Below are 16701 nucleotides of genomic sequence, written 5' to 3' on the forward strand. Positions count from 1 at the left end.
ATTTAGCTTACAGTGCTTCTTTAGATGTTGAGGGAAATGGCTTACTACAGGGCAACCTAAAGTTCAGATAAAAATTTAGTCAGTTAGGTTTTAGCTCTTGGTAATACCAAGTTAGGAAAGAAAGAAAAAATTGGAAATGTTAGTTGAGGTAGAACCATGTATTGAAGGAAACTAAAAATAAAATAAAATAAAATTGAAACGTTATAAGGGTTGACAGTACATGCCATATGAAAAGATCTAGTCCAATTTACATGTAGATAAAAAAATTGATTTTTTTATGTCCATCAATTACTTATAATTTTCAAAGTAACACAAGATAGCTCAAAAACAATTAATGAGGTCAGAATAGCCTTTCCAGTGGTGATGACCTGCCCATGACAACATGTCTCTTGCTAAGGTTCTCCTTCATCCCTCTCCAATGGAGGAGAAGAGGGAACACAAGACAAAGAGTGTGGTGCAGAGCCCCAATTCCTACTTCATGAGTGTGAAATGCCCAAGATACTATAAAATCACTGCCATCTTTATCCATGAGCAAAAGGTAGTTTTGTGTGTTGGCTGCTCCACTGTCTGTCAGCTTACAGGAGAAAAAGCAAAGCTTAAAGAAGGATGCTCCTTCAGAACAAAGCAGGACTAAAGGCACCTGAATCAAAGTCCCAATAAAAACATGTTGGAGTACATTTAAAAAAATGACCAGAATATGGTAACCTGCATGACTCAGCCATATTTTCAATTGAAATACAAAATTTCTCCCCTTAGTTATTTCTCCTTTGATCAAAGATAATGTCAAAGAATACCTTGAAGCTTGGAAACCAAGTCAAGAGCTCACTATCACATTTCACTTGCAGTACCTATAGATTTGGATGAATTTTTCTCTTCTAAATATCCTGTTTCCTGTGCCTTCAAGGGAATTCCCTTCCTTATTCAACTGTAAGTCTAGGAGATCTGTAAGCTAGGTATCTCACTAGGTTTTTCAACAGGACTTTTTGAGCTTCTTAAAAGTATCTGGTCATATCTGACTGAATGCATCATTTTCAAATATGACAGTTCAGTCAAAACCAGTGTTTCCAATTATGTTTTGATAATAAAGGAAGGCAGATTCTTACTGAACTTAAGCAAAAATTATATCAACATGAAATCAGAATATTTAATCAGTAAGTGTTTCCAAAATCTGGAGTGATCCACTAGAGAGACAAGGATAAATGGTTCATTTCTGTTTACAAGAACATAGTCAACTAGATCATTAGGATTTACAGAGAACATAAGAGAAAAAGAAAGAAATTCTTTACATGCAAAAAATAGGATACTAAGGTATCAACAATACTCCAAGCAAAAACCATAATCATTCTTCATTTCATTCATTCTTACGTAATTAATTCTTGTTTTGGTTGTTTGAGGTTAACAGTGTTATGAACCCATCTGCTTCTACACTAGAATTCTGAAAAACCTTGACTTGGTCCAATGGTATGATCTGTTATTTAAGCAATGCCATCTGAAATCTATGCCCCAAGGTACTTGGGAAAGTCATTTTCTGAGGGTCTCTGAGGGGTCTTTTTTCATTCAGGTCTGTAGCTCATTTGCAAGTATTTTCAGGGAAGCATAAAACAAAAAAGAACTATGTAGAGAGCACGCAAGACTTTAAAATAGTCATGATTAACTTACTATTGATAATTTTCAAAGGCAAAAGAGCTGATGAAAGTTCACTAAAAATAGTGAAACTGGTGAGAAAATTTGCTTGTTTTGAAACACGCACAATGAAGTCAATCAAATATCAGTGACAATAAAAGGTTTTAAAATGTACTAAAGATGATTGTAAAGAATCATGGCACAAAGTGGGAAAAGCTTATTTTCTTAAGTAATTAAGGTCATGTCAAAATAAAGCACAAAAACAATTCTGAGATGACAAAATTTTTGCCTTCAAGGAAGATTGTTCAGAAGGTAACAATACACCTTGTATGACCTCTTATTAAGAGCAGACCAATAATTCAAGAAAATTTGTTATTGTAACAGAGAGAAAAACAGATTCTAATTTTGCATCAGTGTACAAATTTATACAAAACACTTTTCATAAAATTATTGTAAATAAACCCATAAAAGATTTGATAGCTCTGAGCACACCAAATAAAATTGCTTCTCTGTGGAACTTTATATCCTTCTATACTCATTCAGGTTTCCTCCTACATTTTCTTTTTTCTCAAATGGAACAACTAAATATTTCAGATTGGGACAAAACTACTCTCGTTTCCCTTAAAAATTTTTGTTTTTCTTTGCCTTGTATAGAAAATTGTTTTTCTCTGCCACTATTTCTTCTAGTAGCATCTCATTAACATATTAATTATATACTTTACTATATTAACATTTATTTTACAGAGAAAACTATAAAGTGATTAATTGTGAACCATCTGTTATAAATTTGAATTGTGTAATAGAGCTTAAGAATATACATTTTCCAAATTTTTATAACCATTTCTATCTTTATAATACAATTTTGTTAGTTTGGCCAAAAGTGAAAACATTTCTAAACAAGTCTAAATACACAGAACTGGAAAAATAAGGCCTACTAGTTTATATGTCAATATTTTATCTTACTTAGAAGTGATTTAGGTATCTCAAGAATAGTCATCAATTAATCTAACAGAAATCTAAGATTTTTGTTACCAAAATATCTTGGAGAGTACATCTTCAAAATGACATACCATAAAAAAATAATTACTGTTGAAATAAAAGTTTGTCAAAATGATTCAACTGATTAATCATAAATTTACATTTTTATAATTTTTTTTTTTAGAGAGAGAAGGGGGAAGGCAGGGAGAAAGAGAGGGAAAGAAACATCAATACAACAAATGTGAGATAGAAACATTGATTGGTTGCCTCTCCTGCATGCCCCTACTGGGGACCAAAACCCAAACCCAAACCCAGGCATGTGCCCTGACCGGGAATCAGTCGGGTGACATTTTGCTTTGTGTCACGATGCCTCACCAACTGAGCTACGCCAGTCAGGGCCTTTCTTTATAATCTTAATCATCTAATAGATGGAATGCAAGCTTACTCAATCAGTAAAATGTGTAGGTTTAGGAAGAACATATTCAAATAGGAAAAAAAAAAATGATGGTTTTAGACTTAATTCCTGACAATTTTAGGAATGGCCAACTAATATAAATGTATACTTATCTCTAAGCCAATCAGAAGAGAACGCCTTGAATTTAATAATTTAACTTGGCAATACCTTCCAGAAGTAGGAAATATTGTACATACATACTTTACTTGCAACATACATAGATACTGTATGAGTCTGCTCAGGCTGACAGAACACAATACTCTTTGTAGTTCTTTCTAGCAATCCTGCCTGCATGGCTTTTTGCTTCTGTGGCTCTTTACTGGGGCAGCCTGGCCTACTGAAACCTAGGAGGCTCTTTTCTTTTCTTTTCTTGAAAGATAATGCATCCATATCACAACTTGATAGATTCTTGGTCCTGTCCTGTAGAATTCCAGCAATCCGACAGCTTTCCTTCATTCTCTTATTCTCTCTGTTCCCATTTAGTTTTTGCTGGTATAATCCCATTTCTAATCCCGGTTTCTGCTGAGATGGTTGAATAAATCCATAAATTGCACCCATGATTTCTTTATCAAATGGTTGCTCAGCTATATCCTTAGTGTTCCCTTCAGAACCTGCTTCCTCAATTTTTGCAGTATGGATAGTTTGAGAATTTTTCAAATCTTTAATTTGGGTTCCTTTTTGTTTAACAATTCCTTCAATTTATATCTCCTCTTTCATTTCACTGTAAGTGGTAAGGGGTAACCAATCCTCTCCAATATTTTACTTAGAAATTTCTTCAGCTAAATATCCAAATCCATCACTTTCAAATTTCTACCCTCCAGAAAACACTAGAACAAAATATGGCCGTGCTCTTTGCCACTTTCTAACAATGATTGCTTTTCTGCACTTTCTAATGAACTGTTTCTCATTTTCATCTGAGATCATACCAAAATCGCATTTAACATTCATATTTCTATTAACAGTACCTTCAGGATGACCTATCTATTTCTAGCATGCACCACAAAACTCTGCTGGTAGCTACTTATCACTTAGTTCTGAAATTTCCACATTTCCACATTTTTACAACAGTACCCTACTTCAGAGTATCAAAATATGAGTAGTAGTCTATTCTGGTTGGCATAACAAAATGCCACAGACTGTGTGGCTTAAACAACAGAAATTTATTTTCTCACAGTCTGGATGCTGCAAGTCTAACATCAAGGAGCCAGCATGGCCATGTTCTGATAAGAGCTCTCTTGGTGGTTTTCAGATGGCTGCCTCTCACATGGTCTTTCTTCTACACGTGCATGGCCTTGGTGGGGGCAGGGAGGTAGAGGGAGACAGAGAAAACAAAATCTAGTGTCTCTTTTCCTTCATATAAGGACATCATCCCTATTAGATTAGGGCTCCACCCGTATGACTTCATTTTACTTTAATTACTTCCTTATGGTACAATTCACTTCATAGAACAAACATATATATATATATATATATATATATATATATATATATATATATATATATATATACATACATGCATACATATATAAACAGACACAAATACAGAGTTTATGGTTACAAGTCTAAAATTTCAGCCATTAGCCAGACATAAACACAGAAATATAAAGCTTACTGTTTTATAGAAATGATTGGTTCTCACCTGTGTTCTATATTTCTGTATTTTACCAGAATTGTGTTTCTGGCTGATGGGAGGACTTGAGGTTATCTGCTCACTATTATAATATAAACATGATAATACAGAATAAAATTCAAATTTAGGCAATCTAGGAATCTGGGATTTTTCTTTTAATCATAAAATAATTTAAATTTAATCATAATTTTTACCAAATAAATTGTAATTGCTACTGATGAATAATTAATTGAATATGAATTTTGAAAAACAGCATAATACTTTGTTTTGGATAAAAGTTAAAAATGAACAATCTGAAGTTGACTGAAACCACTTTAAATTTCATCTTACATTTAATTCCACAAACCTTTCTGAGACTAGTTTTTCTACTTATTTTAGTAAAACAAAGTATAAACACCATGTAGATATGTATTATCCCATGCAAGTCATCAATATCATTCAGTTTAGATAAACTAACAAGCAAGAAGGAAGCTCATTTTTCACATTAAATACTTTAAGTATTATTATGCACAGTATTCATCAAAATGTAAAGAGATTTAACATAGAAAATAGCCATTTCACTCACAACTTTTTGTTAATGTACAGTTTGAAATGACAGAAAAGTAAGAGAGTAACAACATTACCACTTTTGAACAGTCAATGAACATGTATGGGTTTTTTTTTTTGCAATTCTTTTACCCTGTGTCAGTGGAATTTGGACTTTTCTTTCATGCATATTTCATTTTTTTAGTAATTGTTATATTTTGTAAAGCTCTTTAGCTATGACGTTAGTAATTTAAAAATGTTGAAACTATTTCTCCATTGAGAGTAGTTTAAAAGCATGGTTCCAGAGCATTCTATGATATTCTGTTCCTATTTCTAGGCTCTTGGCCTTTACCCTTGCTCCCATAAACTTCTATGAATTAAAAGCTACTGCTTAAGGCTGCAACCCGGGACACTTTAGCCTCCCTTAGTAAACTAAAAATCACTCCCAACTTAAAATCATCTCTGATAACTTGCACATTCTCTTTGTCATGTTTAGGTTTGACATGGCTCTCCCGACCTAGGTTCTGAGACTGGCTTCAAAAGGTAGGAACAAATCTGCAAGTTTGAAAGGGGCATCAGTTGTCTAAGAACACAGGTTTCCTAAAATGTACTAAAAATGTTTATTTTTGTCATTTGAAAATATTTTCAGGACTTCAAAATATAGAGGTCAATAGTTGTCAAAAAATACCCACTTTCTTTTATATGCTGGGCATATATATTTCTCTATGTACTCATAAAGAATAGATCCAAGAGGAAAAAGTAAATATTAAACAAGTTATTATAAATAAGTTTGATTCTGCAAATACTAACATGTTTTTGATTATGAAAATACTTTACAGGGTATATATTGGAGCATATAATGGGGGCTATGGGAGGATGAATAATGGTCCCCTAAGGATGTCTACACCTTAATCCTTAGAACCTATGATTGTTACCTTTTATGGCAAAGTGGACTTTGTAGAGATGATTACAAATCTTGAGATGAAGAAATTGTCCTGGATTACCCCAGTAGGTCTGATGTAATCGTAAGGGCACTTATAAGAAGAGGAGATCAGAGTTACTAGTAGATGCGGCCATGGAAGCAAACAGTTAAAATGAAAGGAGGATGGAGTCATGACATAAGGCATGCAGGTAGCTTCTAGAAACTGGAAAAAGCAAGGGAACAGATTGTTCCTTAGAACCTGTCCTAGAAATCACCTGACATTTTGAGTTAAAATCAAAGCTGACACTTGCATTTTAACTCATTGAAAATGACTTTGGATTTCTGACATCCAGAACTGAATGTTGTTCGAAGCTATGAAGTGTGTAATAAATAGGGAATTAATACAGAGACCTGATATTTATAGTTGAGAGGCAAAGAAGATTTTCCATAGAAATTAATATTTCACCTGAGACATAAAGAAAAAGTAAAGATTTTTCAGGTTTATGTGGTAGAAATTTCCAGGTAAAAGACATGTAATATATGGACTTTTGGACATGACTGTATCTTTACATAGTTCTCGGTTATTTGGACTAAAATTTCCTGTCACATGGCTGGCTCCAGAGTAAGGAAGGGAGGATACTACAAAATTACATGGTGAATGGCAGGGCTATAAGGAGGGGTAAATAATTTGGGCTATTTTTCCAATAGAAGGAAAGAATAAATACTGGGATATTACAAGAATCTCAGCCACATTTCTTATTTATTTTGCTTTATTTGTTTGTGTTAATCACTCACTATACCATCTAAGCTGTTGAATTTGGTGGCATAAATTTATACACAGTATTTTCTTACTTTCTCTTTAATATCCACAGGATCAGTAGTGATATCTTGCCTTTCATTCCCAATACTAGTCATTTTAAAAAAAATCATTTGAATAGAGATCTATCAATTTTAGTGGTTTATTAAAAGGATAAACTTAGGTTCCACTGATTTTTTTATTATATTTCTTCTTTTTTATTTCATTATTTTTTCTCATTATATACTTCCTTCTGCCTATTTCTGGTTTTATTTCCTGTTTTCTTTCCTCTTATTTTTGTTAAGTGGAAACATATCATTGATTTAAGGTCTAAGTTTCTAACATAAATATTTAATGGATAAATATCCCTCAAAACAGTGGTTTTGGTACATCTCACATATTTTTCAATATAGCGTTTTCATTGAATGAAATATAATTCAATGTGTGTGTGTGTGTGTATGTGTGTATGTATATATATATAAATAATTGTTCAAATGCATTTGTCTCCATTTCCTGCCACCACTTTCTCCTGCCCACTCCTTCCCTCAGTCCCTTCCCACTTTGGTTTTGTCCATGGTGCCTTTATACATGGTCCCTGACCTGACCCTTCCCTTCCCTTTCCCTGCCCCCCGCTTCCCTCTTGATTATGTTGGTTTCTTTTCTCTTTCAATGTTGTTGGTTATATTTTCCTTGCTTGATTGTTTTGTTTGTTAAGTTTCACTTATATGTGAGGTCATACGATATTTGTCTTTCACACCCTGGCTTATTTCACTCAGCATAATGCTCTAAACTCTGTTGAGATTTGTTCTTTGCTTTATGGGTTATTGGGAATTATGTTAATTAATTTCCAACTGTTTGGAGATATATCAGTTATCTTTACAGTATTTAGTTGTAGTTCACATAACTTAGTATGATTTCAACCCTTGAACATCGCAATAGATTTATTTATGGTTCAGATTATTGTTCATATTGATGAAAGTTTCATGTACAATGGAAAGGAACGTGTCTATTCCTATTATTAGGTGCATCTTTTTTATTCTTTCTTTATTTTCTGTCACTCATATTTTTCCTCTTCCCTTCCCTTCCCTCCCCTCCCTTTCTCTTTTCTTCTTTCCCTTCCCTTCTGTCATCTTCCCTTTCTTCTGTTGGTCATTAAGATTTTCTCTTTATTTTAGTTTACAGTAATTTGATCATGATGTGCTCAGATATGTTTTCTTTGTATTCATGTATTTATGATTTTTGGGGTGCTAGGAGGTTCTTCAATCTGTAGATTTTTAACATTTCTTAATTTAGAAGTTTCTCAGCCATTATATCCTCATATATTTTCTCCTGCTTTATTTTCTCTCTCTTCTCTTTCCTAGATTTCAAACATACATATACCTTAGGGCTTTGATATTTCCCCAGGTCTTGGATGTTCTTTTTATTTTTTTAAGTATTTCAGTTTGGATAATTTCTATTGATATGTCTTAAATTTCATAATGTTTTACTTTTGTTATATCCAGTTTTATAATAGGACTGTTCATAGATTTCTTTATTCTCTGAAGGGTTTTTTTCCCCCATAGAATAAAGAAATCTATGTTTCCATTTGAAATCAAATATTTTCATTTGACTTCTTTTTCTCAAAAACCTATATTTATTTCTCTTCTGAAATTTCTCATCTGTTTATGGATTTTACCCTCCTTTTTCCATTACATTATTTAAGTATTAATAGTTATTAAAGTTTTTTGATAGTTCTGATATGATCTTTCATCTAGTTTTATAAACTTTTATTCCTTCACAGCTGTTTTTTGTTACTTTTCTATATGTCTCATAACATTTTATTGAATGCTGGACAATATGTGTAAAACAGTAGAATCTCAGGAAAAAATTATGGCTGGAAATGGGTACACTACTTCTCAACCCATTACTACGGTTGATTGTATTAACCTAATCAGTAGGTGAGCTGCGTTTGGGTTTGTTTGTTGGTATATTTACTTTCACTATACCATAGGGTCCAAATGCCTCCATCAGTGGTCTATTTCTATCTTGTTCATTGTGTGAGTAGATTAGTATGCTAGAGCTTCTGTAACAAAGTATTGCAAGCTGAGGAGCTCAAAAAACCAGAATTTTACTGTTTCACAAATCTGGAAGTGGAAGCTAAAAGTCTGATATTAAGATATTGGCAGGGTCATTCGAGGCCCGCTTTCTAGCTTCTGGGTAATTCTTTGGCTTGTGGCTGCATAACTTCAAACTTCATGTGGCATTTTTCTCTGTGTAGGTGTCTGTTTCCAAATTTCCTCCTTTTATCAGAACACCAAGCCTATTAGATTAAGGGCCCACCCTATTCCAATAAGACCTTATCTTAACTAAACATGTCTGTCATGAGGTATTTTCAAATAAGGTTCATTTCTGAACATATGAATCTTGGGGTGAGCGGACACAAGCAAACCCATAGCAGTGAATATGAGAGTGTTGGACAGTTTAACTCAGTGCTGCATCCGCTACTTTCACCAGGTTTTACACACCTGTGTCACAAAGAGATTACTCACTCATGGCCCATTAGCTATGGTAGATTGCTAATGCTCGTTATTTACTGTGAGACTTGTTTTGCGGGGCAAGAAGTGCTTTTCTGTCAGCCTTTAACAGGTCCTGTGCGCCTGAGACTAGGAGTGATACTTTCTACCTATTTTCAAGAACAAAGCAAGACGTTCCCTTTGTTTCACAGACTAGAGCAGAAAACATGGTTAATTAATTAGCTTTGTCAATGTAACTTTATGTTTTTTTTCCTTAAAGTTTCTCTTTATTTTTGGCAGTGCATTTAGTTAGTTGATTTTAACATTATTATATTAAAAATTATCTTCTCCTTTCCTTTCCGGGTATCCAGGGAGAAGCTGAAAAATTTGGATCAGAGACTACTAGTCAGACTCCATGTTTAAACCAAAAACCTAACATGAAGTTTTCAGGCAATGACATGTTATTTCTATGGTCATCATATTGATGCTGAAGTTGGTGGTTTTTGATAAAGTAAGTGAACAGCTGTTTGTTACTGATACAGCATAAGAGGTGTGTGGAACTTAATCACTGAACTGCATCTGTGGTTTAATCAATTGTTGTCAGATATTTATTGAGTGCCTAGCAGGGGTCTGAGCTATCAAACCTCTACTGTGGCATCATTGTATGAATTTCAGAGCTTTGAAATTTGACAGAGCATTCTTAAAGCAGCCTTACCTAAATTCAGCTTTTCAGGCTGTTACCTAGTTAGATAAAATAGAACTTCTGTCAATTTTGATCTACGCTAGGAAAGAACATCTAAATTAAAATCAAACAAAAATGGTAGGCTCATTTCCCATTCATTTTTTCTCCCAATTTAACCAATACTTTGCCCTCTGGAAGGTACATAGCATAGCTCTGTGCTATGGGGCCTGGAGTATCTGTTCTGCATTTCTAGGGACAAATTGGGTCTGAGTACTTTGATTTCTGATTGGGATTTGGTGGAGATAGCAATGGTATATTGAAATTCTGGTGAAAACAGTCATGGAAAATGATAAACATCCTAAAATTGTAATAATGATTTGGAGGAAAGTGGTAGGTATGGGGACTCCCAGAATGGACCAGACTTTTCATGTAGAAACCTTCATATGTTTTAGAGTTTTAGGTCAGTGAAGTGAGATTGATAACTAAGAGCTATTAAGCAAATACTCTGTTCCAAATGCGTTAGGTATTAGTACCTACACACCCACTTCTCCCATTTTCTACCCTTTTAATTTGATTAATTAAGGTGTAGAGAGTTATACTAACTTGTACTACCATAGCTGCCAATTGCTAGAATTATATTTGGCACTTGTGTCTTTATGGATGTAATCCTGTTCTTTCTGTCATCTAATAGTTCATCTACAATATGTAGGATACCATTTTGGTTTTGGAGTTACAGAGGACTAATTCAACTCTTTAGGGTTTAGTGTTTAACTAAGGCATTTAAATATATCAATTTAAACAGCAAATTTATATAAAAGATAGCACATGAAAGGAGTCATGCCAATAAGGGGAAAACAACAGAGAATATTCTTAGCTGGAGCAGTTGTCACATCTCTTTGATTTGGCAGGAAGCAATGATGGTATGTAGCAAGTATCAGGCTGGCCTGAGAGTCTCAAGAATAGGTTGAAACACTTAGAAACAACAACAAAAATACTTATAATTATAGCTGTAAATCAAAACAGGGGCAAAAGATATCATACTAATTATCATTAAGACTAAGGGAAAATGAGCCGTCTTCATCTTCTGTCTTCTGTTTACACATGAGATGCATATCATGCAATTGCCTTTTATCTTTTTGGATGATTAATTTTTTCTTTTTCTTTTGATTTAATCTTTATTGTATTTTTTCCATTCCCATTTAGTCTCCCCATCCTCCACTCCCCCCCAGCAATCACCACACTGTTGTCCATGTCCATGAGTTCTTTCTCCTTTTTGCTCAATCCCTCCACCCCCGAACCTCCCCAGCCCCAGTACCTGTCATCTGCTCTTCATCTGAGTCTATTTTCCTTGTTAGTTCAGTTTGATCATTAGATTCCACATATGAGTGAAATTATATGATATATGTCTCTCTGACAAACTTATTTCATTTAGCATAATGTTCTCCAGGTCTATCCATAATTCTGCAAAGGGTAAAATTTTCTTCGGTCTATGGCCGAGTAGAATTTTATTGTGTAAATGTCCCATAGTTGTTTTACGCACTCATATGTTGATGGACACTTGGGTGGCTTTCATATCTTAGCAATTACAAATAATGTTACAGTGAACATAGGGGTACTTACATTCTTTGAATCAGTGCTTTGGGGTCTTTTAGATATATTCCCGGAAGTGAGAGTTCTGGGTCAAAAGGCAGTTCCATTTTTAATTTTTTGAGGTGTCTCCATACTGCTTTTCACATTGGCTGCACCAGTCTGCATTCCCACAAATAGTGCAAAAGGGTTCCCTTTTCTCCACATCCTGGCCAGCACTTGATTTTTATTGATTTATTGATGGTAACCATTCTGACAGATGTGAGATGGTATCTCATTGTAGTTTTAATTTGCCTTTCTCTGATGACTAGTGATGCTGAGCATCCTTTCATATGTCTATTGACCATGTGTATGTCCTCTTTGGAGATGTGTCTATTCAAGTTCTTTGCCCATTTTTTAATTTGGATTATTTTTGGTGTTGAGTTTTGTAAGTACTTAATGTTTTCAATATTAACCCCTTATCAGATATATTAGCAACTATATTCTCCCATTCTGTGGGTTGTGTGTTTCTTTTTGCTGATGATTTCCTTGCTATGCAAAACCATTATAGTTTGATATAGTCCCATTTGTTAAATTATTTTCTTTTGCTTCCCTTGCCTGGCTCCCTTGCCTATACTGGAGATATATCCAATAAAAATTTTCTATGGACAATGCCCAAAATTTTGCTGCCTGTTTTCTTCTAGGATTTTTATGGTTTCTTGCCTAACATTTAAATTTTTTATCTATTTTGAACTTATTCTTGTGTGTGGTATAAGAAGGTGGTCTAGTTTTATTTTTCTGTTCTTACCTGTCCAATTTTTCCAGCATCATTTATATAATAAACTCTCTTTAGCCCATTGTATGTGCTTGCTTCCTCTGTCAAATATTGCCTATAAAGTTGTAGGTTTATTTCTGTGTTCTCTATTCATTTCCATTGATCTGTGTGTCTGTTTGTATGCCAATACCAGGCTGTTTTGATTACTATGGCCATGTAGTATAGTTTGATACTAAGTAGGATGATTCCTCAAAGTTCATTCTTCTTTCTCAGTATTACTGTTAGTGTAGGGCCATTTGTGATTCTATATAAATTTTTGAAATATTTGTTCCAGTTCTATGAAATATGACATTGGAATCTTGATAGGAATTGTGTTGAAGGTATACATTGATTTGGGTAGTATGGACATTTTAAATATGTTCATTCTTCCTGTCCATGAATGCAGTATGTGCTTCCACTTATTTGTATCTATATCAATTTCTTTCTTCAGTGTCTCATAACTTACCAAGTACAGGTTTTTTTACATACTTGGTTAGGTTTATTCCTAAGCATTTTATTCTTTTTGAAACAATTGTGAATGGGATTGTTTTCTTAATTTCTCTTTCTCTTAGTTCATCATTAGCATATAAAAATGCAGCTGATAACTGGATAATAATTTTGTATCCTGCTACTTTGCTGAATTCATTTATCAGCTTCAATAGTTTCTTGGTGGAATCTTTGGGTTCTCTATGTTCATTATCATGTCATCTGCAAAAGACAGCTTTCCTCTTCCTTTCCAATTGGGATGCATTTTGTTTCTTCTTCTTGTCTGATTGCTGTGGCTAGTACTGTGTTGAATATGAGAGGTGAAAGTGGACATCCCCATCTTGTTCATGATAGTAAGGAGAATGCTTGTAGTTTTTGCCTGTTGATTGTGATGCAGGCAGTGGGTTTGTCATATATAGCTTGTATTTTGTTTATGTATGTTCCCACTATTCCCACAGTGCTGAGAGTTTTGATCCTAAATGGGAATTTGATTTTATCAAATGCTTTTCTGCATCTATTGATATGATCATGTGGTTTTTATACTTTATTTTGTTTATGTGGTGAATCACATTTATGGATTTGGAAATGTTGTACCAAACTTGTATTCCCAGAATAAATCCCACTTGATCATGGTGTATGATCTTTTGATGCATTGCTGTATTCGGTTTGCTAATGTTTTGTTGAGAACTTTAGCACCTATGTTCATCAGAATACTGACTTATAATTTTCTTTCTTTGTAGTGTCTTTATCTGGTTTTGGAATTAGGATAAAATGAGTTTGGAACTCTTCCCTCCTCTTGAATTTTATGAACTAGATTGAGAAGAAGTTTTAGTTTTCAGAATGTTTGGTAAAAATCACCTGTGAAGCCATCTGGTCCAGGGCTTTTGCTTGCTGGGAATTTTTTGATTACTGCTTCAGTTTCATCAGATGCAATCTGTCTATTCAGATTCTCTGCCTTCCTGATTTATTTCTGGAAGATTGTATGTTTCTAGAAATTCTATCCATTTCATCCAGGTTGTCCAGTTTGTTGGCATATAATTGTTCATAATATTTTCCTATAATACTTTTATTTCTTTGGGGTCAGTAGTTATCTCTCCCCTTTCTTTTATGATTTAATTGACTTAGGTCTTTTATCTTTTTTTTCTTAATGAGTCCGGTTAAGAGATTGTCAACCTTGTTTATCTTTTCAAAGAACAAGCTCTTGGATTCATTGATCTTTTGTATTGTTTTTTAGATTCTATTTCATTTATTCCTACGCTGATCTTTTTTATTTCCTTCCTTCTACTCATGTTGGGTTTTGTTTGTTGTTCATTTTCAAGCTCCTTTAAGTGTGAAGTTAGATTGTTTATTTGAGCTTTTACTTGTTTTTTGAGATAAGCTTGTAAATGCCATGAACTTCACTCTTTGGATTGCTTTCCCAGTGTCCCACAGATTTTGGATTGTTGTGCCCTCATTTTCACTTGTTTCAAGGTATCTTTTGATTTCTTCCTTGAGCTCATTTTTAACCCATTCATTATTTAATAATGTGTTATTTAGCGTCCATGTTTTTGTGTGCTTTTCAGTATTCTTGTAGTTGATTTCTAGTTTCATGCATTGTGGTCATAGAGGATGCTTGATATGATTTCTGTATTCTTAAATTTATTGAAATTTGTTTTGTGTCCTAATATGTAGCCTATTTTAGAACACATTCCAGGAGGTTAAAAAGAATAAACTGCAAGTGTTCTCAACACTGCTGGCTGTGCCTTCCTCTGAGGTCCTGGAAATGACAAGGTCAATTTTGGATAACAGTGAAAAGATGAGAATCGGAGATGGACCTTTCCCTTTCCAGGATTTCTTTGAAGATAAATTAGATGAAGAAAGTGTGATTCTCACATTGGTTCCAGTTAATGAGGAACATAATGAAGAGCATCAAATGGAACCAAGCATTTCTTCAACCTCAGGAGCCAACCTGAGGATGCCTAGGACAAACAACGCAGTTTATTTTCCTCAAATGAATGAACAATTCAAAGATTACCCCAAACCAATTTTTCTCTTGCCAACCATTTTGCCTTCAATTAATAAAGTGTGTCATGATACTTTGTGGAACTGGTGCCAACAAATTAATTTGACTACTGAAGGAAGAAAATAGAGATTTATATGAGGCTGAAGGAACATGCTTACTCTGAAGAAAAACAGAATATTACTGAAGCACCACAGGAGGCCACACTGCAGTCCTGTTCAAGGAAATGGAAGATGGTGACCAAGAGAACAAGGAGTAATAAAACTTGTAAGATGAGTAAGAAAGAGAAATGGACCAATACAGTTGAAGTGATAACTTCAGCTCAGGAGGCCATGATGGCAGCATGGTCAAGAATTGCTGCAAGAGCAGTGCAGCCTAAGGCTGTGAATTCATGTCCCATTCCTGTTCCTACTGAGAACTTTCTGCTGCAAACATCTGGTGTCAGGTGGTGTGTGGTCCATGGCAGACCTCTGCTGGCAGACAAAGAGAGGTGGGTTAGTCTGCAGTTCCATGCTTGTCAGGCCTGGGTGCCTGGCACTCCCAAGAAGATGATCTCTCTTCTCCTGTTACTGGCCTGCACTTTCCCATCCTCAGACCTGGAAGACAATATGTTATGCTCAGAATGTGTTAAGAGGAATAAAAGGATGATGGAAAGACTAATCAAAATGAAGAAGAAGAAGAAACCTCGTTTGAACACACCCACATCATTCCTTTTGGATGGATCATGTCTGCAATAAAGAATAAATGGTGGAATGCTCACAGCTAAAAAAAAAAAAAAGAAAGAAAAGAAAAGAAAAAAGAAAAAAAAATTCCATGTGCACTTGAAAAGTATATATATTTTGCTGTTTTGGGGTGAAATGTTCTGAAGATATCAATTAAATCCATTTGATCTAGTGTGTTGTTTAAGGTTCCTGGCTCTTAAAGCAATTGTCTTTTAAACATATAGGTAACATGGTAAACACAGGTAAACCACTAGTGTCTATTTGGAGCAGCCTAAAGTACAATGTAGGTGGAAGCTTTTTAAACCACATTAAAAGGTCATTCAGCATTGGCATCTTATAGAATTTCAGGAGTGAAGGGCAGATAATACCATTGTCACTTTGTCCCTGTATTGAGATCAACAGCGTAATCCTACCATAAGGTTAAAGAGAATGCCTTTGATATTCTGCACAGGAATCAACTATTAATTATACGTATTTTTAAATTTTCAAGTATTTATCACTCAAGAGAGAGAATAGAAAGAGTACTTTAAGAAATGAGGCGAGTAATGAGCTACAGGGTAACCTAAGAAATAAACCACAAAAATTTTTGGAACAATGAATCCATTGGTATGCTGAGATAAATAGTTTCTTTTTAGGTATATTTGAAGATTTTTCAGGAAAGGTAAGTAGTAGCCAAGTGTGAACATCTGGTTAAAATGTTTGGATTTTTTTCATTAGGTGATTGGGAACAATAAAACATTTGCGGTTAAAGGGAAAGTTCCAATAGTATTATAGGAGGTCAAAATTGGCAGAGGCACATTCTGTTAAAGAGAGGAAAGAGAGCTTAAAGGCAGAGTATTAGTCAGCTTTTGTTATACAACAATGAGCCTCAAAACATCAGTGGTTCACAGCAATAAACATTTATAGGTTCTGCTTCATAGCTTGGCGGATCTTCTGAATCACTTTGGATTCAGGTTGCAAACTGTCTAGGCTTGCTATAGACCACATGTTGGGTTTAGGTCTGCCCCACAGT

The 16701-nt window shown here is 34.4% G+C and overlaps 2 protein-coding genes across 2 annotated transcripts; both read left to right on the top strand.

The window, feature by feature from the left end:
* The first annotated feature begins 376 nt into the window (after nucleotides 1-376).
* LOC129065510 (40S ribosomal protein S27-like) lies at nucleotides 377-634 on the top strand. Its single transcript, XM_054566744.1, has one exon. The coding sequence runs from the start codon at nucleotides 383-385 to the stop codon at nucleotides 632-634; it is 252 nt and encodes an 83-aa protein (XP_054422719.1). The 5' UTR covers nucleotides 377-382.
* A 14096-nt stretch (nucleotides 635-14730) lies between these two features.
* Nucleotides 14731-15704, top strand: LOC129065511 (developmental pluripotency-associated protein 2-like). Its single transcript, XM_054566745.1, is given in 2 exon segments — nucleotides 14731-15085; nucleotides 15088-15704. Coding segments are annotated over 2 exon segments (972 nt in total).
* Nucleotides 15705-16701: the final 997 nt, after the last annotated feature.

Source organism: Pteronotus mesoamericanus, unplaced genomic scaffold (assembly GCF_021234165.1).
Source record: "Pteronotus mesoamericanus isolate MK-2021 breed Mesoamerican mustached bat unplaced genomic scaffold, CSHL_Meso_final contig_180, whole genome shotgun sequence".
Classification (NCBI taxonomy): Eukaryota; Metazoa; Chordata; class Mammalia; order Chiroptera; family Mormoopidae; genus Pteronotus; species Pteronotus mesoamericanus.

Coding starts and splice junctions, on each gene's coding strand:
- LOC129065510 (XM_054566744.1), top strand. CDS start 383: ATGTCTCTTGCTAAGGTTCTCCTTCATCCCTCTCCAATGGAGGAGAAG.